The sequence below is a fragment of the Podarcis muralis genome, chromosome 14, assembly GCF_964188315.1.
Source record: "Podarcis muralis chromosome 14, rPodMur119.hap1.1, whole genome shotgun sequence".
Taxonomy (NCBI): domain Eukaryota; kingdom Metazoa; phylum Chordata; class Lepidosauria; order Squamata; family Lacertidae; genus Podarcis; species Podarcis muralis.
Genome location: NC_135668.1, coordinates 33,923,881 through 33,946,058, shown reverse-complemented (window position 1 = coordinate 33,946,058; position 22,178 = coordinate 33,923,881). Strand labels below are relative to the sequence as shown.

Sequence of the window (22,178 nt, the reverse complement as noted above, 5' to 3'; positions counted from 1 at the left end):
AGCGCGACGTCAAGGATCAGTGGGACAGAGGTTCTATTGAAACAGCTAAAGTTGCAGACGGCGTGGCCTTGTCACAAGCAGATCTGTTTACCTGATCCGCTTGAAAACATAAGAGGCCAGTTCTATATCTAGCATGGCAAGAAAAACGAAAAACAGTCACAACGATAACAACTCCTGCAGTATCTCAATGTCCGGGGCTGCAGCAAATGAGGAGAGTTTAATTTCCTCTCTCATGTCTGGCTGGCTTGGCAGTCTTGTGTCTCTCTGGTGTTAGCAGATAATAAGAAAAGGAGATTGAGCAATTCTGGGTCTCTGGACAGTCCCTGCTTGAGAGCCAGTGTGTTGTAGTGGCTAGAATACTGGACTAGAGGCCAGAACGAATCTAATGATTACAGATGCCTTTCACACAATTCCAGAAGAGGAGATTCACTCCAACCTTTTTATTTATTTCTTTTCCCCAAAGATTTCCCAGCTGTTAGGGAGTTTGAGAAGGGAACACAACACACATATGTACTGTTCAGAACATTTTCTACTAGGAAAAAAAAAACAACTGGATGGCATGGAAATAAAATATGGTTGAAATATGGTTTAGCTGCAAACCTAGTTGGAGCCAGGAATTAGCTAGCTGTGCATTAAACACACACACATCACTAACTAAAAATAATATACTTTGCCAGCTGAAGAAATGCACCAGAAGGGTTCAAACATCAAACCAGTTCATGTGACATACAGTGGCTTGTTTTCCTCCTACTAAGCCATGGTTTACTAAAACTGTTGTTTACCTGATCATCTGGACCCTGTTCAGTGGATTGCCTATGGCTTCTTTACTGCCAACAAACCACAAGCTGAAGCCATGGTTTGTCACTGACTCACAACCCTTGGTTTGTTTTAACTGTGGCTTGGTGTCACAAAGAAAGCCAGCACCGTCCCCAAAGCAAGGTTTGGTTAGTCAACCCACCACAAACACTTGCCAAGCTACCAGAAAAGAGCAGCTGGAAAACAAACCACATTTTAGAGAAACAAGCAATGGGTTTGTTTTATCGTCCATGGGACAAATCTGTAGTTTTGTTAAGCAACCATGGTTTGGTGTGAGTTGTGCAAACGGGGCCAAGGAGGACATAAAAATCAAGAGCTGGTTTTTTTAAAAAGAAAAAACCCTGAAAGTTTTCATCAACCCAAATTACAAGCTAACCACGGCAGACACTACTCTCGCGTCTCAGATGTTTATATATGAAATGTTGAGGCGGGCTGTGCTTTTCTGCCAGCACAAAATCAAAAGAAGGGAAAGGTGTTTCCAGCTAGGGCTTCCCCCAGGTACTCCATTGAGGGGGCTTCCTTGGACCTAGAAACCCAGAGAGCAGACCAGGAGAATTCCTATGTTTCTAGGAAAGTGGGTCTCACCAGCAGATGACTTCTACAATGACAGGCAAATTTCACAGTGCTGTTGCTCATTAGAATGGTGAGGCCCCGTGGTGCCAAGCAGAGAAAGTTCTTCATGGGGTGATTTACCCAGGCAATGCTGGTATCCCTTGCCATGCAGAGTCCCTACCAAAACAGATAATTTACAGGCTCCAAGTCATGCTCCCCATCATCTGGAGATGGCACCTGCGCCATTTTGTTATATTTTGGTTAAGTCTTTCTAAGGCCTTTGGTTATCTACACGTGCTGGTAAAAAAAAAAGCAAAGCCATAACTAAATCCCATCTTCTTGGTCAACTTTAAGTGTTGTGCCGTTTGCGTTTTTTTAATTATTTTTTTTATAAAAGCGGGGGCGTTACTCTGGCCACCTTTGGACCCCCATTACAATGGTGTTTCCACCTCACTCAATACGCAGAAAACTCGTCTGTCAAGTCTCAAGTCAGTATCAGTTGTTGAACAATACCGAAAGTCCAGCATTTCCTCCATCGGGGCGGCTTTGGCGTCAGGGCGGCCTAGGAGTTGATCACGTTTCCTGACCACGTCTCGTGCTTTATCCCCGGAGCGAGGTGAGTGATGACCACCTCCACGGCCTGGAGCTTCTCATTCTTCGGAGGGATGCTGCACACTTTGTAGGTGACTTCATCCCCGGTCACCGGGACGTATTCTCCTTCAATGCTTTCAGGAGGCAGGGGGAGAGATACAAAACAAAATAATTGCCCAAGTGGTTCCCATCACAGGACTTTGCCACAAACTCAAAAAAGGGAACATAGAACCCACAAGAATGTTTTTATTCATTCATCTGGTTCACACTAACAGTGGTTTCCCTCAAGTGGTCGATATTTACTCACTCACCCCTGAGGATGGAAAACAAGTGTATGAACTGTGTTTCTTAGGCCCCACCCTGTTTCTGTGGTTGTAACCTATTCAAAACTGTTTTATCACTGGGTTTTAATTGTTGTAACCCACACTGGGACCTCGGGGTGAAAGTGGTTAAATCATAATCATCATAATGCTCCAATAATAATAATAATAATAATAGGGAAATTTGAGTCTCAGAAATAAAGGTCATGGGCATGTACAGAACACACCTCCTTTGCCACTTCTGTATCTTAATGATTCCACAATACAACAGTGACTGGTGATTCATAAATGTTGATATTTCATGACTTTGCTTCATTTACATGACTAAGAAGTTGTAGTGCGGTCGATGGCAATGTTATATATCTCATCCAGGGGTCAATGAACTCAGAAGCCTGGGAAAGCCAATGCTAAGCCTGTCCTTTGTGTTCAGCAAATCACTGATTAGCCACGAGTTGTCCGACAGACAATCACGCAGACCAAGGCTTGCTTCTCCACAGCTTGCTTAGGTTTCCAGCTGTTCTTGGCCTCTGGCCTTTGTGGCTTAGCTGTACAAACCACAGTTAAGAAAGGGGGCCAGATTTGCACGTAATGCTGAGTCATAGATAAGAGACAAATGAAGCTTGGTAAGCCAGCGACAAACCATGGCTTCAGCTTCATTCTAGGGCATAGGTGAGGACTCTTTCCATCTCCTCCTCCCCAGGCCACCACCCTGCCCCCCTCACCAGCTTTGCTCTGCACAACAAGCTTTCTTGCCTGGCTGCTGGGACGTGTCCTTGAATTCTGATCGTGCATTTTGCTGGCCTTGGGTGGAGTGGGGTGTGTAAGAGTGTGCGGAAAATAACTGGCTTTGCAAACGTAAAATTTACATTCATTGCTCCACCAGCTTTGCCTCTGGCCCTGGCTCACTGCTCAGTGCCGGATTTACGTATAAGCTAAACAAGCTATAGCTTAGGGCCCCACTCTCTTGGGGGTCCCCAAAAAAATTAAAGGAAAAAAAGACTGGACGTACATTTCCAAAATATAAGATAAAAAACAAATAAAAGAAAACCTACAAACAGCAATAATGTTTTCTGTTGTGTAGGCTCTTATGATGTAAGTAATGGGCCCCGCCTGCTAGCCTGCTCCCTAAAATACCACTGGTTTGCTCATTTCTATATATAGGGTGCCTACATTCTGCATGGACTGGTTGCATGGCAACATGTGCAATTTGTTTTAGATACCTATTAGGTCAAAAAAAATGGGACGTGGGTGGTGCTGTGGGTTAAACCACAGAGCCTAGGACTTGCCGATCAGAAGGTCGGCAGTTCGAATCCCTGCGACGGGGTGAGCTCCCGTTGCTCGGTCGCTGCTCCTGCCAACCTAGCAGTTCAAAAGCACGTCAAAGTGCAAGTAGATAAATAGGTACTGCTCTGGCGGGAAGGTAAACGGCGTTTCCATGCGCTGCTCTTGTTCGCCAGAAGCGGCTCAGTCATGCTGGCCACATGACCCGGAAGCTGTACGCCGGCTCCCTCGGCCAATAAAGCGAAATGAGCGCCGCAACCCCAGAGTTGGCCACAAGTGGACCTAATGGTCAGGGGTCCCTTTACCTTTATCTTAGGTCCATAAATTACCATATAGCATATATTCAACACTAAAAAACAGTGACAATTTGTTGCTGTCAAAGGACAGCTGGACATATAAAGGGCCCCATTACCTTCAGTAGCTTAGGGTCTCATCAAACCTAAATCCTGCCCTGCCACTGCTGACATGTGGTCCCCAGAAGGTTGCCCTGATGGGAATAAAGCAGCCCTCAGGATGAAAAAAATGAAGGGCAAATCCATTCTCTCCCCCCCCCCCCCCGCCACTTACTCAGAAATGTGCACAAAGATGTCTGGACTGCCATCGACAGGCGTAATGAAGCCATGGCCCTTGGAGCGGCAGAAACATTTACACACACCCTTGTAGGTAGGCCCTTCAGAGGCTCTCGTTGTCCTGTGAGGAACAAAAGCAAGTTCAGAAAACCATTCCCCACCTCTTCTTACATTAGAGCGCGGAAGTCAGCTTCTTGGGAATTAATGTGGCTGCTTCTAAAAGTCAAGTTTCTTGTCCATATGGAGGAAAGCGCACGGGCAAAATGCCTGCTGAAAGCAGAGAAGCCTGAGAGAAGCCTGAATAAGAGTTCAAGTGATGCCACAGGGAGCTTCCGTGTCCTATGGAACTACCCACCACCCACTTACAACTAGCCGAAGAAAAATGAACTGTAGCAGGGCACACACTTCACACGCAAAAGGCCAGGTAGGGCTCAGAGGGAAACCTACCAAAAACCCTGGATTGCCTCCGGCAATACTAAGTTGGACGGACTAATGGTCAAACATAGCACAGGGCAGCTTCCCTGTATCCCTACTTTCTTAACAAACCATGCAAAATGAGGAGAAATCAGGCAAATGTATGCAGGTAGCAGAATTCAGATTGTCAAGAGAGACCTGGGCACGATGCTGTAGAATGTAGTGCTCTTTTTAGGAAAATAGGGTGAAATTCAACACCATGCTATTACAAATATTCCATCTGTTTGCCAGATCCCCCCTCCCACGTGCTGTTCTGTTGGTTCCCCCAATTCCCCCCACAAACCAATTCCGGGAGGTGGGGAGCCCTGCTGCGCAAACAGATGCCCTCATGCAAGGCTTCTAAGTGAATCTCACCCATAATACTAATAATTTATAATAATAATAATTTATTATTTATACCCCGCCCATCTGGCTGGGCCTCCCCAGTATCCAACTACATTATACTCAGAGTAGACCTGCTGAACTTGATGGACTTTGATTAGGCATGCCCATCTATTTAAGAGGGTCTACACAAGAGTTGGATAAGCATCAAATGCAACCCACAGGGAACTGCTTTACACTGAGCCAGACCAAGGGCCAATCCAGCACCCAGTCATCAACAATGCTCTCCTGGGATTGAGGCAAGAGCATTACCTGGAGACACCGAGGACTGAACTGTCCGAAACAGCTGCTGAGCTAGATGGACCAATGGTCTGATTTAGATAAGGCAGCTTCCTACATTTGTAGGTAGGAATCAGAATCTGGGGGGAAGTGTCAGAATCACCCAAGGACAAAGCAGAGCTCATAACTGGCCTTGAAGACATGGCCTTCTAAGATCATCAGAACATCATCAGAACCTACTGGATCAGGCCAATGGCCCACCTAGTAGTGGGAGCGAGAAAAGGGGTTCTCCACCTATCTGTTCCCTCCACACCATGCATAATTCTATAATATTCCATACTCGCCTTTTCCCTAAACTAAAAATTCCCAAACTCTGCATCCAGGGAGCCTCTCCATCCCCTGGACCCTTTTGGTCTCCCTTTTTTTCTGAATCTTCCCCAAAATCTGCAATATCCTTCTGCCGCCTTCCTCACCTTGACGAACTGGACCTAAGACTTTCCGACGCCATGGAGAAGCCCGCCTGCCTTGAGTGAGAGAGGGCACAGCTTTCTACAGAGCATGGTAGGCCGTTCTGCTCCCATGCCCTCTCGCTTCCCCGCCCGCCCGCCCGCCACCTCCCTCCTCTCAACACAACTTCTGAGCTTCTGGCCTGGGTGCAATTGTGACATAGCCAGCCATCCCAGAGTCATTTGTACTTCCCCGCTTGTCATAATGTCATTCAGCTGCAAGCTGAGTTAACCTTCAGAGCCCTAGGGGATTCAGTCAGTGACACACCCAACTTACAGCTGAGAGATTACACTCTGCTGCTCAATTCGGTATTTTGCAGGATGGGGGAGGGAGTTGCATATCAGGGATTTGTCTCAGCAAGACCAACTCTCAGTGGAAATCTACAGTGACCTCTCAAGCATCTACGGCCAAAGTAATTGCTTTCTGGGTGGGCTGTATGGAGGTGATCACAGAAGGAAGAAGGCAGGGCAAGCCTTGCAAAGGTGAGTAACCAGAGTCGTCGTCTTCTTTGGCGATCACTCATAGCCGAGTAAGATTGTCTTCCATAAACACGGTTTCAACAGTGTGTCCGTAAGTGACTGCGGAGGCCAATTCTGGATCCACATGTCCTTTCCACAGGAGGAACATAGGCTTCCAGGTGGGAGTTGATCACGGCGAGGGTTTGCCAAGCGTGCCTTACTCTTATTACGTTTCTCCCTTTTGTCCTGAGTTCGATCGTCTTCAAAGTCCATGACACCTTTGGTAAACGCTGTTCTCCAATTGGAGCGCTTGCAGGCCAGTGTTTCCCAGTTGTCAGTGTCCATACTACTTTTTTTTTTTCTAACCAGAGAGAACACCAGCGATGTAGGAATGCCTTTTGTTTGTTATTAATTTATAAAAATATTTGTAAACAGCTATATCATAAAAATATATGTTGAAGCAATTCACAGCAATAAACACATAAAACCATAAAAGTTAAAAACAAGTTAAAAGCAAAAAAGTTTGAAATGTTCATTGTGGTACCAGCAATTCAGAATCAGGTAAGAAGCAAATTATTCCTATCTACCTAACAAAATTTATATACCACTTTATGGTAGCAAAACCTCTAAGGGGCTTAACAAGAAATATTAACATTAACAATAAATAAATAAATATTAACATTAACAATAAAAAACAGACGAAAACAATGAAAAACTGTTTTAGAAGATTGAAATTAACAGTAAAGGAGATTAAAACACAGCAACATCAGTATGCCTGGTTAGGCTTGCCTAAGCAACATTGTTTTAAATGAGCACCGAAAGAACCCCATTCCACCTGCTCCCCTTGATACTCACGCTGAAAATGTGCGCGTCCTCCGCGTCGGAAGCGGGCTTGGGATGAGGTAGCCTCTCATTGGAGACGGGGAACGCTCTCTCGTCCTCCGCCCTTCTGGGAGTCGGAGGCTGCGTGGAGACGGAGGCTGCTCGTGAGAGGAAGCAGATTCTGAAGACATTTCAAAGACCTAAACAGGAGAGGGGGTCTTGTTTTAGAAGCAGGAGTTTAGTTGACCAATCTTCTCATTAATTTAGTTTTGGCTCATGCAAGCTCAATCTCAGCCCCTCTCTCTCCGCTATCCATTACAATGATGCTCTGAGGTAGTGCCCATTAGGGCTGGGCGATACAGTGGTACCTCAGTTTTCGAACACCTCAGAAGTCAAACGTTTTGACTTTCAAACACCAAAAACCTGGAAGTAACTGCTTCGGTTTTTGAACACTTTTCAGAACCCGAACATGCCATGCGGCTTCTGTATTGAGTTTTCCAGAAGTAAATGCTTCAGTTTTTGAACGTTTCGGAAGTTGAACGGTCTTCCAGAATGGATTACATTCGAAAACCGAGGTACCACTGTATCTGGTTTTCAACATTGTGTTGTATTACCAGCTAAACATTGTGATATACCGATTAGCTGGCTTCACTGTTTTTCCCACATTGTGATTTTTGCACAGCATGTGCACAAACACACACACAACATGGATTCGCAATTATATTGCCAGGTCAAAAATTATGAAACTGATATCACAATATGGATTTCAAACCAGTTTTGGACAATAGATCACCATATTGCCCAGCCCTAGTGCCCATCTTTGGGTAGAGCAGAATGTGTCCTTTTTTACCTTACTGCAGGCTGAGAACTTTTAGCTAATCATGCTTTGCAATCTTTTGTTGTATTTTATTCTGGTATTATATGCTTCTTTAAAAACAAACAAACCTATAAATCACTTTGAGACCAAAAAGAAATTTTTGGTAGTAAGCGACAAATAATTATCCTAAATAATGATAATAATAAATAATGACAGAACTGACAACACGTTACTAAGACTCTTGCTCAGGAAAATGCCCTGAAACACAACAGGAAACCAATTCAACACAGAGAGTTCAGATCCAACATCAATGAAGCTCCCACATAGACGACTGCATGAATTATGCAGAGGATCTTTGCCTGACATCTCATGTCAATGCGACAATTTTCCACGCCTTGTAACAATAGTGGAAAGAACAAAAATTTATGGCTTATTAGTAGAAGAACATCCAGGAACAGACTCTCTCTCTCTCTCTCTCTCTCTCCCCCCCCCCCCCATCCTCTGTTTAATTGCTCCAGGTATGAAGAGGTTATAACTTTTAAAAAACAAAACAAATGAAGTCAAGATCCCATGAGGAATAATATGCATTCACTCCAACCCACCATCAAATTCCAGAGAGTATCATCAAGCTGCTGGAAACAAGGAATTTCTCACACTTCATGTTAACTAGGTAAACACACACACACACTTAGAACCAAATAGCAGTCAGAGCGTGTTAAAAAGATAAAATGTTGATGGCTCAAAACTGGAAAGTTAAGTTATTCCCTCATTGAAAGGAATGGCTTAATAGAGTTTGGGCCATCTCCATAATGGCGAAAATAACATATTATCTAAAAGCGAGATATGCAAGCAAATGCAGAAATAAATTTTGGGAAAACTAGTCTCCCTCTTGGCAGTGTGGCCCAGAAAACAATTATCTCCCACAAAAGCAAATTCAAGTAGGTTTTGAGGTTTGTTATTAAAGCAAATGTTAATTTATGTTATATTTTCTTGCAGGAATATTTATGATTTGAAGGAATTTTATCTGAAGCAGGGTTTCATTGATTATTGTTAATAATTGTCAAAATGGTTAAATACGTAAATAATGTTCAAAATCGCAAGTGCCATAAATTAAAGAAGACCAAACATTGAGTATTTGATATTTTATATGGCTTTAAGATTCCAAAGGTCCAAACTCTGTGGGAAGTTGGCGCAAGGCAGTTAAAAAGGGGAAGAGCAACTGACACAAATTAAGCAATACTGTCTCTGTGAATACACCATACATTTAAAGCACATTCCCCACCTCCCTGCCTAAACAATTCTGGGAACTGTAGTTTACCCCTCACAGGGGAGAGGCTTTTAAGAAGAAAAGTTATCCCGAACAGCTGCTGGAAGTGAGAGCTCTCAATAGAACCTGCATTATCAGGGGCACTGTACCAGATGTCAGAGACAAACAATAGGGGAAAGAGAAAGAATATCCATGCTGTGCTCATAAATTTCCAGAGCCATCTAGGCAAGAAGTTTGCCCAATCCACTAGGGCAATTATGGGAAAGTTCCACAGTGCTTCACTTGGCAGATTTGATACACAAACTGAAGCAATTATGGAGGGTGGGAGCTGTGTAGTGTATTTATTCAAGAGGGGCAAAAAGTATATACTCCAATATTTATTTATATTTTTAAGCATTAGCCAGGTTGGCCTTCCTGAAGCCCCCATGTTCAGTAGCCGTATAGCTCTGTGAATTCCACACACCAGCAGTCATCCTGCCCCTGAACAATTTCCATCCTAGCAGGCCATGGACTACTATTTAACCTGTCAGACTCACTACCTGAGTTTGCATTCTTCCTCTGCCCTCCCAGTCCCCTTTTTCTTTTATGTGTGTGGCTTTCCCCCCAGAAACCTGCAGGCAGGAACTGTCCTGTATGTAAGCTGCTCTGGGAGCCCTTTTGAATGAAGAGCAGGCTACAAATGTTCTGAATAAATAAGGATGGCTGACTGGGCAAGCAGGGATGATCTTCTATTGATGCAAAACAATAACCAAATTCTGGCCACCTCAGAGCAAAACATGAACATGAATGAGCTAAAGCACAGCCTGCGGCTTCCAGCACACGACATTAGTCCAATTCTTGCCACAGGGCTTCTGGATTTCTACAAACCACGCGGTGCAGAGAGAGGGGAAACCCAACGGCCATAGTTTTACTCTTTCGCCTCCATAGCACGCTGTAGCCCTTCAGTTTACACATCAAGGCAAACACAACAGAGGCATCGGGCTGACTCACTTAATTGCCAGCGCTTATCCAATTCCCTTGCTCTCTGCCCTGCTTGCTCAAAACACAAGCAGCAGTTCAGCGGAAACGAAGCCTTTGTCTCCCTCCCAGCCAGATCCCCTGAGGCCAGACCAAGAAAACAGATTTCTGTCATTTGTCACATCACAGGGAGAGGAATAATACACCGCAAACTGTTTCAACATCAGAGGAGAAGAAGAATGCTGCGTAGGAAACAGATCGGCCTTCCCAACTGGGTATCCTTCAGATGTTTCAGACTATAGCAGTGGCTGCCTGAAAGATCTGGAGCGCAACAGGTTGGTGAAGGCTGCTATATAGCATCTATGAATAAAAACTCAGACAAAGCTATGGCTTAAGCGCTTTGCATCTGCAAATTCCAATTCTGCTAACTGAGGCATGCTGTAATCTCATGACTTTAGAAGCAGTCTAACAACAAATCTGACTACATAAAAAAATAAAAATTAAAAAGCAGCCCTTGCTCTGCTTAATGCTTTCAAAGGCCAGAAACAGACACAACCCTACTTCCTTCCTCCCAGTAGAAGCCCTCTTGCCAAATCTACATACAGCAGCTGGATGAAGTAATTAAGAATATCTCAATGTGCCAGGATAGTCCGATTTCAGGCTGAAGCCCGGAAATAACATTATTCAACACTCCCCTTCGTGAAACCCTATCTACTCAGAAGGGAAGCCCTCCTGAATTCAATGGGGCTTACTCCCAGGTAAGCAGGGTTCGGATCATAGCAGAAGTAGTCTTTTCTATCCCTTTTTGTCTTCCCTTGCAAAGTGATTCAGAACTCACAATATCACCCCATCTGACAAGATAGGAGAGAAACATCTGTGGAGTTTGGGAAGCCACTTGGCAGGGTGGCAAAACCACACCCCTGACTCTTGCTCAAATTGAGATTGGCAAAGCAAGAGGAAGAGGCGTGCCAGGAAACATTGGTCATAGGGACCATATTTATAGATCAACATGTGTACAGGCTCAAAACAGGTAGATGTGCTTTAAAACAGAGAAGACATGAAACAAAAATTATATGTGTGCACAAAGGATAGGCAAAAAACATTAAAATCAATCTCCACTGGCTTAGCCTACAACTCCAGATGTGAGAAAGGTGCAATCCCAGCCAGGAACATGTCAAGAACACCTGAAGGCGAGTAATGCCATCAGCGATATGCTAAAATCAGTGATAAACTAGATTAAAACACGTGCTGACAACTCATGTCTATATGTTCCGTACAGGCTTGTCTAAACAAAAGACATGTGTTTGCATGTGTTTCTATCTGGGTTTTTGCTTACCATTGTTTTCAATTATGTTTTGAAAAACATTCTGCATGAGTGTTTTTAACTGTTTTTATTTATTTCATTGTTTTCTTCTTTTTGTAAACCGCTTGAGGTTCATTGGCTTTTTTTACAATCATGCAGTATATTAATTTGCTAACATAAATGGCCTGCGTGAACAGAAAGGTCTAGTGCTGGAGCAAAAGACCACAAAGATGGTGTGAGGTGAAGCTCTGTAATTGGCGGGGGCCACCACTAAGAAGCCCCTGCACACAAAACACCCTTGTTACCCACCCTACTTTATTTGACAGGGGGCACCCAGAGCAGGACCTCCAAAGAGGTTTGGAACGCAAGAAGCTGCCCTTTTACCAAATTGGACCATTGTGGAGCATGTTTTCCTTTGAAATTAAGTCAGGTTTCTGGGCCAGTCATGGCTCAAAGGCGAGGGCTGCACTGCCCACCAAATATGAGAAAGATTATCCACCCATCTCTCCGGCTTCTGACACGGCCCATTTACATTCCAGCATATATTTTACAAGCATGAGGTCTAGAAACTTGATTGTCTCTCTATACTGTTTCTGTAAGAAAAACTGTAGCTGCAGTGTGGGGCTTGGTGGGTTGGTGGGCAGGGGAAGCAGCCCCTAGTATCTTCTTATTATTATTTAATGGAAGCACTGATTCTCAGGAAACTTGAGTCCTGCCGTCATTAGGGGGCTTTTCTGCACAGAATCATAACATGAACAGAGGGCTGGCTGCAACATGGCCCAGCAGCTCTGTGAAGGGGAAAAGAGACCCCATTGGCCCCTCCGTGCATTATCTAGTAGTATGTCAGCAACAACCTTGCCTTGGTAAAAAGAGATGCTTCTCTAGACCCTGAGACAGGAACACAAAGCAGGCGAAAAGGCAAAATGTATTATCATTATGGCATCGCACTGTCTTGTAATCTTGATTGAAAACAGAACATCCTCAACTTGGGAGATCTCCGGATGTTGCCGCACTCCAAATCCCATCATGCTTTTAGGTTTAGAGAAAAGGCGAGCAAGAGGAAACACGACAGAGGAGAAAATGGACACAGAAAAGTTGTTTCTCGCTCTCGTGTAACACGAGAACTCAGACACATCTGATGGAGCTGAACGCTAGAGATTTAGGTCAGGCAAAAGGAAGGCCTTCATTATGCAGCGCATAGTTTAACTACGGGATTTCACTTGCACAAGGGGAAGTGATGGATACTAACTTGGGTGTCTTTCCTAGAAAATTAGGCAAATTCCTGAACAAGGAGGCTATCAATGACTGCTAGCCAAAAGGGCTATATTCTGCCTCTCAGTGCCTCTAAATACCCGCTGCTGCTGTCCAGGGATAAAGAGCTTGTGTGCTCAGAAAACCGCCTGAATGTGGCTATCCTGACACAGGACAAGTGATCCAACAGAAGAACGTACAAGAAGAGCCCTGCAGGTTCAGGCCAAAGGCTCACCCAGCCCAGCACCCTGGTCTCATGGTCTTATGTAGCTCTTCTAAGAGACCTGCAAGCAGGACTTGAGCACCATCTCAGCAGAACATAGCCACTGATGCACATATCTGGCTACATAAATCTGTCCAATCCTCTTTTAAAGACGTCCAAGTTGGCAAACATCACTGCCTCCTGTGGGAGGGAGTTCCACTGTTTATGTACCGCGTGAATAATTTAGCTGTCCTGAATCTTCCAACCTTTGTCTCCGCCAGCAGCAAAACATTTCCGGCCGGCTCTGCCATTTGGTGCACTTAAAAGATACGCGCGTGGGCCTGAGGCACGTTGCATCTGCTCCTCATACAGTTGTACCTCAGGTTACAGGCGCTTCAGGTTACAGACTCCGCTAACCCAGAAATAGTACCTCAGGTTAAAAACTTTGCTTCAGGATGAGAACAGAAATCGCGCGGCGGCAGCGGGAGGCCCCATTAGCTAAAGTGGTACCTCAGGTTAAGAACAGTTTCAGGTGAAGAATGGGCCTTCAGAACGAATTAAGTTCATAACCTGAGGTACCACTGTATATCCAACACCATTTCACCCATGAGCATAGACAGCTGCCTCATACTGAATCAGGCCTTTGGTCCAGCCCAAGCTGTAACAGGAAGGAAGGCCTGGGGAAATCCCTCAGGAAGAGTATTCCTGCCTCTCCTGAAACTGGCTTCCAGCAACTGCTATCCAGAGGCATCCTGCTTTCCCAAAAGTGGAGAAAGAACATAGCCATCATGGCTAGAAGCCATTGATAGCCTCCTCCTCCACGAAATTGTGCCTTTTTAAAAAAGCTATCCAAGTTGGTGGCCATCCTGCGGCCTCCTGTGGCAGGGAGTTCCACAGTGTAACTATGTGCTTGTCCTTTCTTTTATCTGTCCCGAATCTTCCAACCTTCTGCAGGCATAGTGTGCGCTCCAGCCACTAAGCTTTGAGGCCTTGGGAAATATTGCTTCCCACTCCAAGTCCCTGGGGATGGAGATAACTTTATTACAATACCAATAATAACAAGGCTTTCAGCACGGATGCCGATGATTCAACAGCAATTCATCAAACAAGCTGTCACGAGATTTTTCCACCTAGCAATTAAGATACATTTCATTGCGTTGTCAGAAAGGCAGCCCACGCTCAACGCACCTCGCAACCCGAAGGATCCTCACCCACTTTTTAAGAAGCCAAAACCGCTCATCTTCACCATCAACACTGAATGTGTGGCCCATCAATTAATCCAGCCCCTTTTCCGACACCTATGTTAATATACTGACTTGACAGTTATTCTTGCATTGGGAGAAAGTCTCGACACAAATATCCACCGTCTGGTCACATCAAGGCTTGACTACTGCAGTTGGGTCGGGGGCTACAATGGTACAATGGGGCTACCCTTGAAGACTATTCAGAAGTCTTAATCAGGTTCAGGACAGATAACCATATTTCCTGGGACTTGCCAAGCTCAACTGTATTTTGCAAACATTTTAAAGATCACCACTGTGCTCTAGTAACCTTTCATGAGCAAGGATATATGAAAGGCCAGCTGCATAGGCAGTCAGTCAACTGCTCTTCTGGTGCAGAGACTTCTTTGTGGTGGCACCCTGGTTGCAAAGACTTCAGTGCTGTTAGCTTTCATGTCCCAGAGAGGGCTGCTTTATTCTCTCTAGCTAATGCAGAGCTGGGAAATCCTGGACCCAGGAGCCAAACGCAGCCCCCCAGGCCTCTCTGTCGGGCCCTCCCTCCCTGCCTGTCCAGGCCCCACAGCCCACTACTCATTCACACACCCACACCCCACTTGAGTGTTCTTGCCTGGCTGAAAAATGTCCTTGAATGCTGACTGTCCCTCTTTGCTTCCCTGGACAGAGGACTGGGAAGCGATTGCAAGTGTGTGAAGAAACCATCCTGCAGTACAAAAGTATCATTTTCATTCATTGCTGAACCCATTTTTACCTCTGGCCCTCAGGCTGAAACCCCTGTTTGAGTGTATGTTGCTGCATTCTGCATTTCCTATCACAGAATGCTATTTTACTGCTTTTTATGACTTTTTACTGCATATTTAAATTGACGTCTTACTCCCAAGCTTCAACTTTTGTTAGGGGGCTTAAAAAACAAACGGGAAGATCACTTGGAAGAAATGGATCTTAGCCAGATTTTATTTTGGGCTGCTTTTTTCCTTATATAGAATTATTTATTTTTACCCAGCCTAACATTCTGAAGAGTTTTGTACCATTGCCATATAAGTTGCCTGCTTTCGTTTTCCATTCTGCAGTCTTACCTTGGATCCTGAACGCCTTGCGAGTCAAACGTTTTGGCTCCTGAATGACGCAAACCCGGAAGTGAGTGCTCCAGTTTGCGACCGTTCTTTGGAACCCAAACATCCAACATGGCTTCCGATTGGCTGCAGAAGCTTCTAGCAGCCAATCGGAAGCTGCGCCTTGGTTTTCGAACGTTTTGGAAATCGAATGGACTTCCGGAACGGATTTAGTTCGACTTCCAAGGTACCTCTGTATTGTGCTTTCATGAGACAAAACCTTCCCCTGCTTGAGCTATCTCCCCAAGGAGGCCTGTAAATAAGTCCTTAACGAAGGCCGCAATCCTAACCCCCTACTAACCTGGGATTAAGACCCCACTGATTTCAATAGGATTTATTTCTGTGTAGACATGCTTAGGCATCTGCTGAAACTAACTCCAGTACCGGGGGGGGGGGGGGGGGAGACACCTTTTTCAGTTCAAGGGCCACATTCCCTGCTGGGGTAACTTCACAAGGGCTGCATATTGAGGGGGGGGGGCAAGGCAAAAGTGGGTGGATCACTCAATATTTATGGTGCAATAAACTGGTTTGTACCCATGCACACACAGAGAGCTCTCTCTATCTTCCATACAAGCAAACAAGAGGCTTGATAAGAGTTAAGGTACACCTTCCAGTCAGGGAAAAACACTCAAGGAGAGTGCAAAGGCCTGTAGGAGCAGACCTTCCCAGTTTCTCTATTTTCCAGGGACGTCCCTGATTTAGAGAAGCCGTCCCGGTTTCTGATTTGATCCTGGAATGTCCCACTTTTCCTTAGGATGTCCCTATGTTGGAGGGTATGGAGTTATCCGACCCCCAAGCCATTTGAAGGCAATCCTGTATAGGGAAGTTTGTTTAATGTTTTGTTATGTTTTTATATATGTTGGAAGCCTCCCAGAGTGTCTGGGGCAACCCAGTAAGATGTGTGGGGTATAAATAGTAAAATTATCATTATGAAATGGGATGTCCCCATTTTCATCAGAGAAATGTTGGAGGGTATGTAGGAGTGTGTGGCCTGGTGAAGGTTCTGAGGGCCAGAAAGAGAGTTCTAGAGGGCCATGTTTGACACCTGCCCCTGGTCTCGTCTGCCCATCCCTGGCATAAATGATTAGTATTTTTTGTTGGTCTAAAAGAGCAACTTAAGCCTCTACTTCTTGAAACTACACATCATAAGGCTACATAACATTACAGCCCACACTGGGCTGTAATCTGCCTAGGCCTAACTCACAGGGTTGTTGCAACGATAAAATGGATGCAGGACACTGGGGAGATGGGCATAAATGCAATAAAGTGTAAAATAAACCTCCAGTTCAAATGTCACATCAGTCACAAACTCACTGGTCCTGGGCATGCTATATTTCTCTCTCTCCTCACACTCTGCATATACAGGACTGGTCAATATTACAGGGCTTTTGCCCAAATTGCCAAGCTAATGTGGGTGAAGCCGTTTTGAAAACTTGAAATCCACAACTTTAAATGTGAATGATTATAAAACAGAGTTGGCAGAAGACTTTTTGACCAAGGAGATCAGAGTTCAAATCCACCCTCAATTATTGCAGCTGAACTACGGTGCAACCTAACCTGCTTCATATTATTGTTTTGGTTAGAATTAAATGTGGGTGGGGACACATGGAAGCTCCTTGGGAGGAAGGACGGGATACAAGGAGAAGAAACCATTATCTTTTGAATGCACTCAAGAGATGCAGGCTGCCACCTTCTGGGTTAAGTTTCCTGCAGCCAGAAACTCAACAGGTGCAGTCCCCTTGCTTGAAGGAATGGTGAATCGTAGAATTCCTGCCTGCTAGGCAGCTATTGAAAGGCAAAAGCCCACAAGAGAAAAGAAAATATAAGTAGCAATCCTATTGGGAGTAGGGCTGGAAGGAAATAGCAGGCTTGCCTCTTCTTCCTTGGACTTGCACAATCAGGCTGGCCAATTGTTTCTGGAACCCCAGACCGGATGCCAAGCTCCTTCCTGGAAAACTGTGGCCTCCTCACGTTAAGTTTTGCCCATTGCAAGTCAGGTTCTCTCACACTCCCACAACTGAAGTGGCAAAGAGGTTACACACGCGCACACAAAATACTACTTTTAAAAAATGCAACATACCAGCTTTGTGTTATTGCTCCCCTGCCTATCAAACATGTTTTCCCCTGAATCCAAATACCTTTAATGTTGCAATCCTAACCATGTCTTCTCAGAAGTAGGCAGTGGCGTAGCGTGGGGGGTGCAGGGGGGGCCGGCCGCACCGGGCGCAACATCTGGGGTTAGGGCAAATCCACAGGTTAGGGGGCGCAAATCCACGGGTTAGGGGGCGCCTTGCCCCGGGTGCTGACAACCCACGCTACGCCACTGGAAGTAGGCCCTGTGGAATTCAGTGGGGCTTACTCTCCAGTAAGCGGCATTAGGATTTTTGCAAATTCAGCAATCCTAAACTGTATTTACAAAAGATCAGGCCTCATCCAACACGGCAGGACTTACTTATCTCTCTGCAAACATGCATGGAGTTGTCCCATGATTATGGAATAAAAACTCCCATTTTAACAGAGAAGCAGCAATCCTAAACCCCACTTACTAGGGAGCAAGTCCCACTGAGTTCAATGAGTAGACATAGAGTTCAGTTGAGTAGACATAGGGCAGCACTGCTATTCTAACTGAACATGTTTTACCCCATCAGCTTTTTTAAAAAAAGGCTTTCATTCCCTCCTCCCCTTGAAGGTGGGTGGTGGGTGGGACCCTTTCATTTTCAGAAAGGAGACAACACCTTGAATTTTTTAAGGTGCCACAAGGTTGCTTTGATTAAAAAGACACTTTTTTATATCTTCCAACCTTGCCCCACAAACAAAGGGACCATCTCCCCACCCTTATATCAACTCTTCCAGGGTTAAAGTAGTTTGGGAAGTCCTGCACCTCTCCATACACGCCCCCCCCAAATCAATGAGAGCCTTTACCCTTTGTCTGCACCCCCCCCATAAAAATGAGGGGGGCATGCAACTCACAAGTAACTTCACACACGCACACAACACGAGTGAATCCCCAAGTTTCAATGTCTGGTATCATTTCCCATTGGTGATTGCTTCTCTTACCTTACAATTCTCGTAGTGTCCTTTGGTGGAATTGTCCCGGGGGGGGGGGGGGACCTGCAGGATTTCCCCCGGGGTGTTTGTGGGGGGGCGGCGGCAAAGAGGAGTAAAGCACCGAGGCCACTTCCTCCACCTCCCCAAAACGAGAAGAATAGCGCTTACACATTTCGCCCCATATCTCAGGTTCCACAAATGCTAGAAACTTGCTCTTTTCAAACAAATGGAAGCTGGGGATCTGGAGATTATATTCGGGGGCGCAGTTGGGGTCTCTGCCCCCATCTTGCCCCCCTGCAGACGCCCAGGGCTGTTGCCTCCCCCTTTTCTCTTTGTTGCAAACTTCAATAGATCCACCCTTACTCTCAACTCGTCCCCACATTCTCGACCCCCATGGCTTGCAAGTTTCACTCCATCCTCCAAGCGCCCAGCTGAGGCTACGATCCCGACCCCTGGCACGCTTTCCCTGGAGGAAAGCCCCGTTTAATAGAGCGGGGCTTACTTCCGAGTAGACCCGCGCGCTACTTCCTTTTTTTCCAAAGTTGCACACGCATCCATCAACTTTGCAGCCTCCCTTCCGCGCAAAAATAAAATAACAAAGATAAAATCCAAAGAAACCACTCACCTATCTTCCCCTGCGAAGAGGTTCCGGGGCTCGCCAGAAGCTGCTGCCACCTTTGCTTACTAGCTGTCGTTCAGTGCGCGCGCCTCTGCGCTTCCCCGGGCCCCAGTCGGGAGGTGGAGCGGCTCCGGAAAGGCCAGCCCCCGGCAAGGGAGGCCCCTCGGGGCGGGGACTCCTGCGCCGCTGCAGGAGGTGCGCTTACGCAGCTGGCTGGGCTGCATGGTCTAAGCGCGGAGGGTTCTCGGGGTCCCGAGGCTTCGCCCCAAGAGGACAGGTCTCTGCCCCGAGGGAGCTTGCCATCTGGAGAACGCGGAGGAAAACGAGGAACAAAGATAAGGTGAAAACAAAAAAAATTCCTTGCAGTAGCACCTTAAAGACCAACTAAGTTAGTTCTTGGTATGAGCTTTCGTGTGCATGCACACTTCTTCAGATACACTGAAAAGATAAGGTGGTTTGCCCAAGGCTTGGGGTAGAGATTGGTGGTTTGTTGGTTTACAGGGAATTCAGAATACTGTAGTAGAATTGCCGAGTTGGAAGGGAACTAAAGAGTCATCCAACCCTATGCAATACAGGAATCGCAGCTAGAGATCTGGACATATGGTTGCCATGTGTCCTCTTTTTCCAGGACACGTCCTCTTTTCCAGGGGTAAAATTTGGGACAAACTGCATTTATGTGCTTTGAATGGCCATCATAGTGTAATTATTATTATTGTTGTCCTTTTTCATACAGAATGGTTATTGGCATAAGTACATACAGAATGCAGTAAGAATATTGAATGTAACTAATAAAAATAAATAAAAAGACAATCCAGCGGGGGAGGGGGGGAACGACTAAGAAATAACAAGAGTACAATTATCACAGACGAAAAAGGTGAGTCAAATTAGTTTTCAATAAAGCTTGTCCACATGTTTACCTGTGGAGCAGGAGGTTTAGTGGATGAGTTAACATAGGAGAAAAACTTATACCACATGTGTATAAAATAAAAGTGGTCTATTTTTGAAGGGGGTTTAAATGTCTGTATTTAAATCTCCAAAACCAAAATACCGGTATTTTTTAATGTTTTAAGTGACTAGTGCTATAGAAATTAATCAGCCAATCAACCTTGAGTTCCCTTGGAGGTTTTGTTTATTGCTAGGGCTTGTGGCTGATGCAAATAAAGAATCTTATCTATACCTTGGAGGGAAAAGGTGGGATACAAATGCAATAAGCAAACACTAAACTTGTCATTGATGCAAAACAGGCCCCCACCAAAGCCTCTCTTTTACCTGCGTTGCACAGTAGCTCCTGCAAAGCAGTGGTAGCAAAGGTGGTTTCTGGTGAGATCTTGTGTGCTGCACATCGTTTTGTGTGCTCTACAAGATCTCGTGAGATTTTGGTGAGATCTCACCAGAAGACACCGCTGCTGCAGCTGGTACGGCTTCTCCACAGAGTCACTGCTCCTTGGCCTTCTGCTGCCTGAGGCAACTGCCTCAGTCTACCTCATGGGCAGGCCGAGCCCTGACTGGGATGTTTCCCCAACTAACACTTTATTGGTGTCAGGAGTGACCCACTTGTGCAACGAAAAGCAGGATGAAGAACGCTTGTTAATTTTAAAAAAGAACTTTGGGCTCAGCTAGACTTGACGCTTCGCTTTGAGGAAACACAATCTTTACAGCTGAATCAGAGCAAACATCGACTGGGTTTTCTGCAAATTGATGTTTGGAACTAGCTGTTTTTAATTGTAATTTGTTTGTTTTTGGGAATGTTTCAACTGCTTCTGGTTTGTTTTTAAATCATGTCTTTATTTACTCTAGGCTCCTTGGGGAGGAAGAACAAGATTTAATAATAATAGTAAACATCTTTTGAGCAGCAGTACTACATTTGGTGAAGATGTGGTCACTGAACACAGAATTCTCATGACATGTACGGTGGTACCTCGGGTTACAGACGCTTCAGGTTACAAACGCTTCAGGTTACAGACTCTGCTAACCCAGAAATAGTACCTCGGGTTAAGAACTTTGCTTCAGAATGAGAACAGAAATCGCGCAGCGGCAGCAGGAGGCCCCATTAGCTAAAGTGGTACCTCAGGTTAAGAACAGTTTCAGGTTAAGAACGGACCTCCAGAACAAATTAAATTTTTAACCTGAGGTACCACTGTATTATCTAACATATTAGGCAGTGGAATGTTTTCCCCTTGCATTTTGTATTTATATATTTTGTTTCTTTGTACACCTCCATGTTGAAGGACTTTCTGTTCCAATAAGCTGTTTTGGAAATCTGGGCCTGGAATTCTGAAGGGGGCTTTTTTCCTCCCCTGAACCCATTTTCAGGAGAAGCCCAGGCTCACCCAAAGCTCTCACCCAGCCTGGCCAGCCAAACAAAGAAGCCCTTTATTTTCGAAAGAGCCAGAACACAGTGCCGTCCTGAGCTGCGGTGGTACACAGTGCCTTTTGTCTGCACAGCAGAAAAAGAAGGTCGCGTGAAATTAATGTTGCTTCTGTTCAACAACAAAAAACAGGATGAAATGTTCAGATAGAGGGGTTTTAGGCAGAGGCTTGCAGGAAACAGCTTTTGAAGTGAGGCAGCGGAAGATGTAGCAGTTAGAGCAGTGGCTCTCAAAGGATGCAACACTCCACACTGGTGTGGCATGAAAAAATGGCAAGTGTGGCAGGAAGATTCAAGGACACTCAGAGAAAACAGTTAAACATTTCAGTACAGTATAGTATCCAAATATTGTTTTTATTTGCAGAATGTGGATAGGTATCTTTTTTTCAAAACCAAGCACTGCTAGGAGTCGTTTCTTTGTGTAGTCCAATGTATTTCTTATCAATAAAAAATATTCGGTGTGGCGCGAGCAAATTTTTATTCCGAAAGTGTGGCCGAGGGGGGGGAAGTGTGTTAGGACCCAGGAGACCAGGTTTCAAATCCCCACTCAGCTATGTAGCTCACCGGGTAGCCTTGGTCCAGTCACTCACTCTGAGCTTAACCTACCTTACAGGGTTGTTGTGGGGATTAAATGGGAATGGGGGAGAACTATGATTGCTACTCTTGTAGGCACTCAAGAGTGGCTTGTGAGAGCCATGTGGTCTGAGCTGGAGCAACCAACTCAAACCTCTTCACATGCTGAGCTGCTCAGATGGACAGGGGTGGGAGTTTAACAATAATCACGAGTTTTAGTTCTTTCCAAGGTGAGGGGAAGCAGTTTTCAACCTTTCTGAGTCCATGTCTCCCTTGGCCAACCATATTCTTTCTACAGCATTACACTGGGGTTCCGTTACAGGACACACTGTTAGTGGGAAATTCCCTATTCTGCCCCTGGGGAGATATGTATATATGCAGGAAGATAATGGGCTGCAAGTTAACAAAAGGGGGGCACCCCTGAATGTTCCTC

General features: G+C 45.3%; 1 protein-coding gene and 1 long non-coding RNA gene across 2 annotated transcripts; one reads left to right on the top strand and one right to left on the bottom strand.

Annotated features, from left to right (window-relative positions):
• Window positions 1-425: 425 nt before the first annotated feature.
• Window positions 426-18,956, bottom strand: CARHSP1 (calcium regulated heat stable protein 1). The gene is made up of 4 exons (XM_028706248.2): window positions 18,811-18,956; window positions 7,024-7,190; window positions 4,128-4,250; window positions 426-2,093 (listed from the first exon to the last, which is right to left on the bottom strand). The coding sequence occupies exons 2-4, from the start codon at window positions 7,179-7,181 to the stop codon at window positions 1,931-1,933; spliced, it is 444 nt and encodes a 147-aa protein (XP_028562081.1). The 5' UTR covers window positions 7,182-7,190; window positions 18,811-18,956; the 3' UTR covers window positions 426-1,930.
• Window positions 18,957-19,043: 87 nt separating this feature from the next.
• LOC144325540 (uncharacterized) lies at window positions 19,044-21,636 on the top strand. The gene is made up of 2 exons (XR_013390728.1): window positions 19,044-19,144; window positions 20,602-21,636. It is a non-coding gene; the product is annotated as an uncharacterized LOC144325540 (long non-coding RNA).
• Window positions 21,637-22,178: the final 542 nt, after the last annotated feature.